The 13,572-nt window shown below is 44.9% G+C and overlaps 1 protein-coding gene across 1 annotated transcript in view; it reads right to left on the reverse strand.

Annotated features, from left to right (window-relative positions):
* The window catches only part of LOC143909227 (uncharacterized), a 29,566-nt gene that overhangs the window by 3,460 nt on the left and 12,534 nt on the right, over nucleotides 1-13,572 (reverse strand). The window contains exons 8-11 of the mRNA XM_077427131.1: nucleotides 2,140-3,290; nucleotides 1,395-1,483; nucleotides 919-1,251; nucleotides 642-844 (exon numbers count right to left, since the gene is read on the reverse strand). Coding sequence (XP_077283257.1) covers nucleotides 642-844; nucleotides 919-1,251; nucleotides 1,395-1,483; nucleotides 2,140-3,290 — 1,776 coding nt within the window. The remainder of the gene's footprint in view (nucleotides 1-641; nucleotides 845-918; nucleotides 1,252-1,394; nucleotides 1,484-2,139; nucleotides 3,291-13,572) is intronic.

Genomic DNA, 13,572 nt, shown 5'->3' on the forward strand with positions numbered 1-13,572 from the left:
ATTGTTGCACAAAATAGACTTTTCAATTTTGAAACTCTATCTACTGAAAATGATATCGCTGAAAATCTTGATTTTTCAGCTTTAATTAAAGATTTTGCTGAAAGAAAGGCTCGGAAAGTTCACTTCTGAAATATTATTCAACCACTTTGCTGCCGGTTCCAAGTCTGGAAAAAGGAGGATGGTAACCAATTTTTTTTTAATTCTAGGGGCGCTTAGATGAGGGCGCCATGGGTGTAAGGCCTGCACTGGATGTAGAAACACAAAATTTGGGAACAAGAAAATTCTCAAACAATACAATGAATCAACTTAAGAGACAGTAAGTGACTGTGTTGATGGCTGTTCAGACTAATTGTCTGAGGTCGGCTTTTGTGGTGTCAGAACCAAAACACGAAAGTCAGCCATCCATCTTGTTTTACTGGGCATTTCGAACGCTAAATGAAAACATGTCATATATAGAACTCTAATACTAGCTGATGCTATGGCCTGATCATAGAAAAGTGACAAATATGTACGTCTGCATATATACATATGTATTGCAAAGCTTTTTTATTGAGCCCTTGAATTGGCCATCGCAAATTGAACTCTTCGACCTCCTACTTTAAAACTATCAGACGCATTCCTCTAAAATAGACTCAACCTACCTGCTGCAATAATTTTTCTTAAATTTTGTTGACACAGCAAACTTTCAATCTTAACAATTTCGCCAAGGTCTGATTTAGATCTTAGAATTTTATTCATAACACTTTTGGATACATCAACACGAAACACAACACTCGAATTGGTGTAGACATGTTTGAGTCTATATGCATTTGAATTCGTTTCCATTAAATAAGACTTGAAGAAACTGCAAATAAATGTCAAATATTTCAATCTTTATATGCAATCTTGCGACTGATTAGTCATGGAAATGTTACATACCTGGAATTTTCAAATTTCTCTAGATAGTGTTGTTTGATGTCAAAGGCATCGGAGGATTTCTCAAACTCAAATTGGATATCATAAGTGTTTAGCCAATTATATTCGCTCTTGACGAATGATAACTTGGTAGTCTCGTTGTATTGGAATTTTTCAGTGTTGCTGGTAACACACCAATAGTCCCCGCATCCCTCAGTTTCCAATTCAAAGGTTGATGATTTTAAAGTTGTCATGAGACCAACATTTGTCGGATAAAAATCCACGGAATCAGTGAAACACATAATGTCTTGCACCGATACGGAGGTGTTACTCTCAACGGAAATATATATTCCCTTGCTAATACAAAATTAGTCAAAAGAGATATTAAAATATAAACAACAAAAAAATACATACATACATATACATATTAACTTAATTGAAATTTAGAATAATACGGAAGAGTGCATGGTTTTTGATTTGAGGAACAGTTAAATACTTACGAGACTCTCTGAATTGTCATTTCAACTTTTTTTGCACGGTCGCACATCACCTTGTCTGTCATTTGATATTCATGAAACAGTCCCGCATCCTGATATAAGATGATGTAAAATTAGATCATTCAAGTGATCGATGAAAATTTATCATTTTAAAGAGAAAATGTGTAAATAGAAGTCAGATGAACCAGTGAATGTACATATACGCAGTTTAAGACGCAGACACACAGAATCGTACGGTACAGCATGCCTAGGTAGATTCTAGCTGCGAATGGGCGCGTCTAATTTCTAGAAACCGGCGGACACGTCCACCAATTTTTTTTGGTCTCCTGCTTCCTCTGACAATAGAGAGGTCTATTGTTATTTTAAGTTCTCACCACCTAAGTCTGCTTATGTCATTGTTAATTCATAAGATCTTATTATTTCGACAAGTTTCTCCCACAGGTCTTCAAATATGGGAATCCCGTTATCGATCATTGTTAAACCTATGTCAATAAAAGGAAAATATATCACCAAGGGGTGAGTTTTGGTATAGCATATATCAGGCGTGCTAGCGTTTTTTTTGCATGTGTAAAACTACATATCTATAAAACCTGGTACCGTGCCACTCTGTGTGTCTGTGCTCTTAGAGTATTTTATACAGCAATTGGCGAGTAGCTAGCCTGTGTAAGCGCGTCTTATTAACCATCCTAGCTAGTAACTCGCATCTGTACTTCCATTATACACTTGCTGTCATAAAAATTTGACTCACGGCTGATTCATTTCTCATAAATATAAAGCTTTGGCTTTCCTTGTTCACGTAGCAATATACACCATCTTCTAATGTTATTTTTGCATTTAGACCTTGTCTATTTAGTCTTTGGCATTTTCTTTTTTCATCATCATTGGATACAAATAATTTGTTTACATTTCGAAAAGTTAGACACGATTCTAGACTACTTTTGTAGTCGATCTGCTTACATGACCAATTTCTGAAATGTGCATACCTAACGATCGCACGAATTACATACAATCTGGGGAGTTCATCTGTGCAACTTTTAACTGTGAAATTTTGAGTTTCAACATCGATTGCTAGACATCTGAAACTACTGTTGTCTTTAGATAAACCATTGACTATATCCAACAGCAAAGGCTTCCCCATAGTTTGACGATCGTGATTCCAATTGAAGTAAACTCCTCCATCATTAGCACGTTTGTAATCGGTCCAGAATAACCCTCTCAAATTTTTATTATTCTGGTCGACCAATGTAGAAAAATTCAATGGATTCAGATGTATACTGCTTTCAGTATATCTATCCTCTTGTTTTCCAATTTTTATATCCACACAAACATTGACCCCGTTGTGCACCATTAGTTTAAATTTGTCCGGACAGACATATGTATATTCAAAATTGTAATAACTCATACAGTAATCGTTTGTTTCATAAAAACCAGTCCTATTTGCTAGTAATGAATTATTCGATTCAGCTATAATAATTTCAGGACCTGTCTCTATTATTTTGACATGTTCGTTTGAATTGGTCAAGGAATAATATGTTAAGTAGTAACATCGACACGAATAGAAATTATCAATTTTTTTTATCATCTCGCATCCTTCCGTTGACCAGTCTTCCAAATTGGTATCCCAATTGATGCACACTTTAGGAATGGAGTCTTTGATGGAAGATCTAAAGTGAATATCTACATATTGACCTTCGACTAATGGATTTGACAAGTTAATTGGAATTCCGATTATTCTATTTTCAATTCTACGATCCATCTCAAGCTCATTTGTCTGGAATAGTCTCTCGTTATGAAACACCACTACTGCTAAATTATTACTGATGGTTTCTTTATTCAAATTGTGCAACTCAACGATGATCTCAGCATCTGACGGGTTTTCTATTGTTTTAATTAATTGCTCTATAAATAAAAAAGAAAGCTCGTCATTTTTCGATACATACATAGTTTTATTTATTACTAGCTGAACCTGGCGTGCGTTCCCGTTCCCGTTTCCGTTTCCGTTCCCGTAACCGTTCCCGTAACCGTTCCCGTAACCGTTCCCGTTCCCGTTTCTCGATGTGTTTCGATAAGTGAATGTTTCAGTTTCAAATTAATACTTAATAATCAAATTAAATTACAGTAATGCTAATTTGTTGGAAAAACGCAGGTGGCGAATAGCCGTGTCGTCAGGCGGTGAAAGCCGTGTCGTCATAAACCAACAGGTAACGTGGTTACCAACGAACACATTTCCTTGACTTCACAATGGCGCTTCAAATTTTCGCGTCGGTAAAATCGTAATTACGAATATTATTATTAAGAGATTTTCCCCCGTTTTTTTTTTCACAGTAAGCTTCCCGAACATGGATACAACAAATCCTGAAAGTTCCATCGTAATCGATTAAGTGGTTTAGTAGCCTATACGAGACAGACAGACAAACAGACAAACAGACATTCATTTTTATGGTTCGGTGATTATTGGTCACAAAGCGCTCGCCCAAAAATCGCTAAAATCTCTATAACGGAACATCTGGCAGCCGAAAAGTCCATCGTACTAATGATAACTATCATACTAACGAGAACTCGAGTTCCAAATATTCCGTATTCGTGATTTTCATGGCAAAAATTTACTTTTGGGCGATGTGACTAATAATGCAATAGATGCAAAGGATATCGCCTTTTTGAAAAACCTATATCGGAACCAATCTGCTGTCGTGAAGGTTGAAGACTTGAAAACTGAAAAAGTAGAAATTAGTCGAGGGGTACGGCAGGGATGTGTATTGTCGCCCATGCTTTTCAATCTGTATTCGGAAATGGTGTTCAACCAGGCAGTCGATAGTCGAATAGGAGTAAAAATAGGCGCCGAAATTATAAATAATATCCGTTTCGCTGATGATACGGCAATATTGACTGAGAGTGCCGAAGACCTGCAATCGTTATTGACCGCAATTGATCATTAATGCAAAAAATGGGGTCTGTCTATTAATATCAACAAGACAAAATCAATGTAAGTGTAACGTACGCCCCCGCAGCCGAAGGAGTGGGGGGAAAACTACCCCCGCCCTCGGATGCTGGGGAGTGGGAGAAAGTACCGCTACTTTCTCAGCTATAAAAGGAGCGCCCTTCTCTTCGGAAGTCGAGGGAGTCCGCGCCCAGCGCCCGCAGTGCACGGACGTACCCCAAACCGCCTCGGCGTCAGCCGCGCTGTAGTTGTCGTTTCCCGCGTTACACACAGCTGTGTCGTTAACAGCTGCATCGCCGAAACCGCGATGTAACTACGACTCGATACTTCGAACGTGTCCCTCTGGGAACGAGATGCTGTCCTAACAACAGTAACAAAAAAAAAACACAGTGATAGTGACAGTGACAAGTGACAAGTGACAGTGACACCCACCCACCCACAAACCCACCCACAAGATGGGTAACCCACCACAACGTGATAGTCGTAGTGACAAGGACACTAATACACAAACACAAAAACAAAAAAAAACAATCACTAGAGACGACTTCAGTGAACTATTGGAGGCGTTTCGAACCGTGAAGGAAGAAAACGCTTCCCTCAAAAAGACCATCGAGTCGATTCTCGCGACTCACGCAGCCCAACGAGCTGCTGACCAAGCAGCCCACTCCGCCCAACTGGGAAACCTTGCGTCAAACATGACGCAGTCCCAGTCGATGATGACCACGAAGAACATGGCCACATCCCCCCAGACGTCACCTAAAAAAAAAAACGGTAAGCGTAGAATGGTAAGCCCGCCCAACACCACACGCACACAACCACAGTCGCCCCCACACAATAGCAACAGATACGCGCCACTCGCGGAACTCGACTCCGACCCCGATTTCGATTCCGAATCCAACTCCAACAAAATGGAGGTTACCGCCACTGCCAAGTCCCCACCTGCATCAGCAGCTGTACCCGCACTTACAAAAACCCCGGCACCACAACCGGAAGACTACTTATTCCCGGTTGGCATAATCCGTAACAGGAATGTTACACAAAAGCGTCCAACTCGCGACGTGCCCACCCAACAAGCGGCCCCCAGCGCCCCGTCGGCAAATACGCCCCAAACCCCTCGCACAGCACAAATTCGTGCACCCCCTCAAACCACAAGCCCCGCTCACCCATCTGGAAACACCGTCTCTGACACTCCTTCACAAAATGTCCAAAGAGCAAAGGTTGCTCCAATCTTCCTTAGGTTGCCATCGGACTACAAGGCAGTTCAAAGGAAACTCAACCAACATAACTACAAGTTCACGGCCGTCTACTCTGAAAACAGAGTAAAAATCTCCCCTCTCACCATCGATGATTACCGTAAAATCACGAAATTGCTCCAAGAGCAACAATTTCAGTTTTATGCCCACCCTCTAACGGAAGACAAACCGCTCAAAGTAGTCATTAGAGGCATTAACCCCAACTACTCCGAATCGGAAGTCCTCGCCGAGCTGGCCAAACTTGGCTATAAAGCCAGTAAAGCCACCGTCATGAAATCACGACGTGACAAGCGCAACATGCCCATGTTCACAGTCGAGACCACACGCGACGAAGAGGGGAAGAAATTATTCAACCTCTCCAGCATTTTCGGCCAACTGGTTCGCATCGAATCACTTCGTCGTGGTGACACTGTACCGCAGTGCCACCGCTGCCAAGGCTTTGGACATGGCTCCTACAACTGCAATGTCGCCCCCTTATGCATCAAATGTGCAGGACCCCATTTGACCACTGACTGTGCGTCAACAGCCTCCACCCCAACCTGCACCAGCTGCAGAGGCCCTCACGTTTCCAGCTACAGAGGCTGCCCTTCAAATCCCAACAACAAAAGCAGGAAGAACTCCAGTCAACCCCGAAACCCCAACCCCTCCCACCCCCAACCAAAGAAGACCAACGTACCGCAATACAGACACGTAGACACAAATTTTCCTCCCCTAACCCCACCCACCCAACAAACCAACATCAACACCAGCTGGAACCCAAATCAAAACCAAGACCTTTCAAATCGGATGAGCAAAATCGAACAGTCCATTGAGTCGATAAATGCCATCCTGATCATGCTCACCCGACAGAAAAAATGACTTGTTACCTCAAGATCGTTTACTGGAACGCTTGCAGCATACTCTGCAAGCGTGTCGAATTCGAGCAATTCCTGCTCCAACACTCCATTGATATCGCACTAGTAAACGAAACTTGGCTCAAACCCGGTAATAGACTACACTTCTCAAACTACACTACATACAGAAACGACAGAATAGGCAAAGCCGCCGGCGGCACAGCCATATTCATCAAACACACGATCCAACACAACTTGGCCCCGCGGCCGATCACCACAGGAATAGAACTGACGTCGGTAGAAGTTTGGACCGACACCGGCACCCCACTCATCCTCCACGCAGTCTACAACCCTCCAAATCAACACTTACTCACCACCGACTTAGACAACATATTCAACACCAACAAAGCCACCATTGCCGCAGGCGACCTTAACGCCAAACATTCCAGATGGAACAGTCGAGCCACTAACAATAATGGGAAAATTCTCCTTAGTTATTCCCAACTCTCAAACCCAAAAGTCTCCGTCACGGCCCCAGATGAACCCACAAGAATCCCCATTAACTTCAAAGGTAGACCTGATATCTTAGACATCGTTCTTACTCAAAATTTTCCAGGTGCGCAGTCCTTGACTGTAGTAAATGATCTCTCTTCCGACCATCACCCGGTCATACTAGAACTCACCAACACCCCTGTAACTATAAACCCCATCCTCCGAAGTACCATATCTTGGGAGAAATTCTCAACTCTCCTTCATCACACCGTCACTTACCCCCACTCGATTCACACCACCCAAGAGATAGACTCGGCTATTAACGTACTCACTGACGAAATACAGTCAGCCCTAGAAGCCAGCACCACCACCACTCCCCACTCTCCCCTGCACCCGCAAGCTTTACCACCCGACATTCGCGATCTTATTCGCCTTAAGAATAGAGCTAGGAAAGCATTCCAAAGAAACAAGGACCCAATCCTCAAACAGCGAATGAACAGACTTCAACAAGACGTTAAAAACGCCTTGTGGCAACTACGAAACGACAACTGGGATACCAAACTCAGAGCGCTAGAAGACGGACATAACGGTTTCTGGAAACTGTCAAAAATCTTCGGAAGCAACGGCAATAGGATCGACAGGATCAAAGTTGGAGATAATTTTGTCTACTCCACCGCCGATAAAGCGGAAGCCCTAGCTGACAGTCTCCAGGACCAATTCTCGCTCTCAAACTCTAATCTGCAAAGCGACTTTTGCCAAATGGTTGAAAGCTCCGTCAATAGCTACCTCGAAAACCCAGCCCCAGTACCCATTGTCGCCACTTCGCCGCTTGAAGTCCAAAATATTATCAAAAGCATCGCCGCCAAAAAGGCCTCCAACAAAGCTCTAAAAGAACTCCCTCAAAAAGCCATCGCTGCACTCACAGCTATACTAAATGCCACCAACAGAATCTGCTATTTTCCGAGTCAATGGAAACTCGCTAATGTCATTCTCATCAGAAAACCCTACTCGAACCCCTCCCTCGCAACAAGTTACCGACCAATCAGCTTGCTATCCTCACTGAGTAAGATCCTGGAACGGATCCTAATCTCAAATCTCAACAGCGAAATCGCAAAAATTGACCTTCTTCCCAAAACACAATTTGGTTTTAGACCCCAACATTCTGCCGTTCACCAGATTCACAGAGTTGTTGAAACCGTTATAGACGGCTTCGACCACAACATGTCTACTGGAGCAATCTTCCTAGACATTTCCAAAGCTTTCGATAAAGTCTGGCACTCTGGCCTCCTTTACAAAATGATTGCTGCCAACATCACCCCCCACTCAATACGATCCATCGCATCCTTCCTAAGAGAAAGGAGATTTCAGGTCAAACTCAAGGACCGCATTTCAACTCAGCGAGGCATCTCCGATGGCGTACCCCAAGGCTCCATCCTCGGCCCCACGCTATTCAACCTTTACACACACGACATACCCACTCCTACACATAGGTACACAAACATCGCACAGTACGCCGATGACACGGCCATCTTAGCGAGCTCCGTCGGCCCCAAGGGAGTCTCACTCGCCCTCCAGAAGTACTCGGACCAACTGGTAGCGTGGTACGATAAATGGCTGATGAAAATCAACCCGGATAAAAGTCAGGCAATATTCTTCTCCAGACGCAAAAAACGGTGCAAACCAGCCAAGCCAGTCATTATAAACGACCAACCAGTCAACTGGACCACGTCTACCCGCTACCTGGGGGTAATAATCGACCGCAAATTAACCTGGAGACCCCACATCACTAACGCGGTGCGCAGAGCTAGGGCAGTTGCGTCAAAGCTTTACCCACTATGCAAACCCAACAGCAAGCTCTCGCTTAAAAACAAGTGCTTGCTGTATAAATCTATCATCCGCCCACAAATCACGTACGCGAGCCCCGTGTGGGCTCACACTACCATCTCCAATACATCCATACTCAAACTACAGACAGTTCAAAACAAATTCTTGCGTGCCGCGGGCAACTACGACTGGTACACAAGAAACACTATAATTCACAATGACCTAAACATTGACCACCTTGACAAACACGTACACAAACTTGCCGTGAACTACTTCAAGTCTCTCGGCAAGATAGACAACCCTCTTATAAATTCCCTCGGTGAGACCAAACTCACGATCAATCAAAGGCCCATCGACATCTTGAAGATGGGTATAGGCTAAACTAGGATAGATAGAATTAATCTGTAAATATATATTATGACAACAGTAACCATAAGTTAAGTTAACCAAACCACTAACATAATACTATAGCCTCTAAATATAAAACTAACCATACTAACCGTAACAGTATCCCATAGTTAATGCACTAACCTATGCTTAGTGTTCTAGCCATCCAAATCAGCAATGCGAGCAGCCGCCAGCCCGCACCACAACATCACCGCGAATCGGATCCCAGATAATTCGCTAGATCGATAGGCATGGAGTAAACTCCATGGAACTATCTATAAAATATTACCCACTACTACTACTACTACTCGGAAGTCGAGTCGGACCACAGCTTTCTCTGAGAACTGTCGTTTCCTTTAGACTCCCATCTCTACTGGTCTTTCCCTGTTCAGTCAAAGCCACCCACTTCACCCCACGTTACATAAGGAAAAAACGGATCCATTAAACCTGAGTGTGCGCGGACAAATGATTGAACAGGTCGAACAATACAAATACCTAGGACCAATGATCAATACGGACGTCAGTTCCGAAATGGAGATAAGAAGAAGGATCGAAATAGCAAGAAATGCCTTCAGCAGTGTTCCGACCAAGTCTTCATGGTCAGCTTTCGTGGCGTTACGACCAAAGGAGCCGTTTTGGAGGGAGATCGGCGCCGAGCGCGCGTCCCCGCCTTCTATTCGTTTTCCGCTTCGGTCGAGTGAACATCTCTGTTCGCTACCGAGTTTGTTCCCACCACCGAGTCCCGATCAGCTCAGCCTGGATCGGCAGACGATACTGGAAGTACAGCTTCAGTATACGTCCGGTGAGAAGTGAGGAAATCCTGGTCTTTCTTCGTCGAAGTCAGATCACGTAGTCACGTGAGGAGTGAAGTTATCATAACCTCTCGAACACGTGCGCGCTAATTTCACGACGGACTCCCCCCCCCCCCCTGCTTATTCTCTGTATTTATACATATATAAAATACAGTCACCATACAAACAGAATTACAACCTGTTTTTATTATTATACAATTTCCTCCCTTTTTCCACATCACGCATCCCACGCACATTACGAAGGAGAAAGGGACATAGCAGAGCAGCCGACATCAGCAGAGACCAGACCACCGACGACGAAGGAAGGCACCTTGAGGAAACCAGCCCCGCCCAAGCTTACCACTAGCTATCTCAGAAAACCGACTTCCGGGGTGCTCTCGAGTTGAACATCCCTGGAGTCTGTACATTTGGTCCTTCGATTCCGTATGTCTTCAGAGCTGGTCTTCCAACGTCGTCGAATCCAGGTTGGTCGTAATTAGCATTTTTCTGTTGTTGTTGCTATTTTTTTGGTCGTCAACGTCCATTTTGTTTTTTCCCGCGTCCATTTTTTCCTTTGTTTGATTTCGTCGCATTTCAATAATGGCGTCTTTGAGTACGCTTAAAAATACGCGGAAAAGAATTCGCGCTCGGTTAACGAGAAACGCGAATCAATTGGGGGACGATCTGAGCATCTTCGAGCTCAGAATCAGGCTCGAAACAATCAGACCATTACTGTCTGAATTCGAAGCGATCCAAGCTCAGATAAACGAGCTGGACCAAGAAGAGGCGCAGGCCTCCGAATCCGTCGTGGACCTATTTGATAGGGAGCATATGGCCGCCTTCGTGCGATGCACCGAAGCAATCAATTTGCGTGAGCCGCAATTGAGCGCTTCACCGTTAGATGGCGCTAACCTCACAATGTCACCTGTACCGCAATCAAATTCGGCAATAAAATTGCCCCGTTTGGAGTTGCCCACCTTCGAAGGCAACGTCCAAAATTGGCCGCTTTTTTCACAACGCTTCTTGGCCGCTATGGCCGGCGAGAGTTCGCAAATCGCCCGGTTCCAATACTTACTAGGAAGCCTAAAAGGAGAGCCCCAACGTTTAGTTGACGGCCTGGAATTAGCTTCAAATGCATTTACGAGCGCGTGGTCCATTTTGGATCAACGCTATAACAACAAAAAAATTGTTGTTCAGTATCACCTTCAGGCATTGCTTGAAGCCGAGCCAGTCGTGAGCAACAATCACGTCAGTCTGCGTCGTCTCATAGATGATGCCAACATGCATGTACGTGCGCTCGTTAACTTGGGCGTCCGGGTCGAGACCTGGAACGAGATTCTGGTGATGTTTATCACCAGAAAACTCGACCGGAGTACACTTCTGCAATGGGAGCTTCAGACTCCCAAGTATGAAGACTGCACGTTTAGCAAAGTAATGCATTTTCTAACGTGCCAGTGCCAATCGATGGCAAATGCCGACTTCGTCTTAAAAGGCGAGTCGAATCCTCGACCAAGAACCATTACGAATCCGAAGGCAGCAGTTCTGCATGTGAGGAGGGAACGCCCCTCCTGCATCAGTTGCAGCGGAAGTCATTCTCTGCTAGCCTGTCCATCATTCCGCCAAATGAGCGGTGATGAGCGTAGGTCGAACGCCATAAAACGTCGACTATGTCTCAACTGCTTGAGGCCAGGGCACATAGTTCACGCGTGCCAAACAAAGCAGAGATGCTTCAAATGCGGTCATGCCCATCACACCATGTTACATGACTCAACTCCATACCAAACTTCGCCTTCAAATAAGGCCAAACATTATCGGAGCCCCAAGAAATCAGAGAACGCCAAACCCGTAAAATCATCGTTGGTTTTACACTCGGTGAGACGCGTATCGCCTTCTCACGCCCGAACTGTCCTGTTATCCACCGTGGAAGTACAAGTTCGCGGCGGAGATGGGCGTTCGCACAAGGTTCGAGCATTGTTAGATAACGGCTCCGAACTCAACCTCATCTCTGAAGACTTAAGAAGGCGACTCGCCTTAAAGTCGAAAAGGATGGACGTCAACCTGGTAGGAATAGGTTCAAATAGGACGTCCATTACTAGTGGCGCGGTAATTCGAATTCTACCGCGCATCCCCAATCAGGGCTCCAGTGTTGATCTCGATTGCGCAATCATGCCCGAGATCGCGAATCAACTTCCATCGCGCAACGTGTCCGAGATTCGGAGCCATTTGCCGCTTCATCTCCCCCTTGCCGATCCGTCATTCGATATTCCCGGTACAGTGGATATGGTGATAGGCAGCGACGCCTATCATGCGATGTTACGCAATGGCAAACGTACCATTTTAGTTCCCTCCAAGTCACGCGGTGACAGAGGAGGACGCATCGCGATGATGAATACAGCTTTCGGCTGGATATTGGGCGGCTCTCTAGAAGCGCCCACAGTTTCAAGCGATTCTCGGAATTGCCATCACACAACGGGTCGTGATCCGTTATCTTGTTTTGGCGCGAGACGTCCAGTCAAGACAGTTACGCGTCCCCTGGACGAATCGCGTATTTACGCGGAACGAAGATTCCGCTTGCCGAAGCGCAATGTACCCGCGCCCTTTAACCCTCACATCTTTCGACCTTCCCAACCCAGCTCCCATAACTCCTGGCCAGTTCCTAGTTGGCGCACCACTAGTTGCGCAACAGCAGGAGGATCTGGTCGATCAACCCGGAGCGAGGGTGCTACCACACCAGCACATGCAGCAGCGGCCCCTGGCAGACAGGGGCACAGGAGTAGGTCCTACTACTCCTCCATCAGCAACACCAAGCGAGCAGTCCGGCGAGTAGCTCGACTGCCAGTCGAGCAGCACTCAGTGAATTTGTGCAACGGTGTGGCGAACGTTCATAACGTCCCACATTAAAGTTGGCGCGTTGTTTGTATCTGTGTTGTGGATTCAGTTTATGTGTTTTAACTTAAGTTTTTGAGTTGCTTTTCTTTTATGCTTCTCTTGTTGGTTTGATTGGTGCTTTGTAATAGAGCTATCAGGATAGATTGGGACATATAACGATTGAACAATATTGTTACCTAGCATTGGTGTTGGTTATTTGTTGGTTTTTTGGTTGTTTGTTTGTCTATTTTTTGTTTGTTTCTTGCCGGCTTAGTCAGCTGCTTATGTAGGATGGGAAATTGACGATGGACTAATGTTATTTTGTTTGCTGACTGGGTTATTTGTTGTGTTGTTTTTTGTTTTTTTGTTATTTTTTTGCTTATTTGCTTGGTTTTTGTATATTTCATTAGTCGCTTGTGCACCATTAATTCTTATTTGTTTTGGAATTCGATCCTCTGACTTCCAACGGGGGGAGTATGTTCCGACCAAGTCTTCATGGTCAGCTTTCGTGGCGTTACGACCAAAGGAGCCGTTTTGGAGGGAGATCGGCGCCGAGCGCGCGTCCCCGCCTTCTATTCGTTTTCCGCTTCGGTCGAGTGAACATCTCTGTTCGCTACCGAGTTTGTTCCCACCACCGAGTCCCGATCAGCTCAGCCTGGATCGGCAGACGATACTGGAAGTACAGCTTCAGTATACGTCCGGTGAGAAGTGAGGAAATCCTGGTCTTTCTTCGTCGAAGTCAGATCACGTAGTCACGTGAGGAGTGAAGTTATCATAACCTCTCGAACACGTGCG

Source organism: Arctopsyche grandis, chromosome 3, assembly GCF_051622035.1.
Source record: "Arctopsyche grandis isolate Sample6627 chromosome 3, ASM5162203v2, whole genome shotgun sequence".
Taxonomy (NCBI): domain Eukaryota; kingdom Metazoa; phylum Arthropoda; class Insecta; order Trichoptera; family Hydropsychidae; genus Arctopsyche; species Arctopsyche grandis.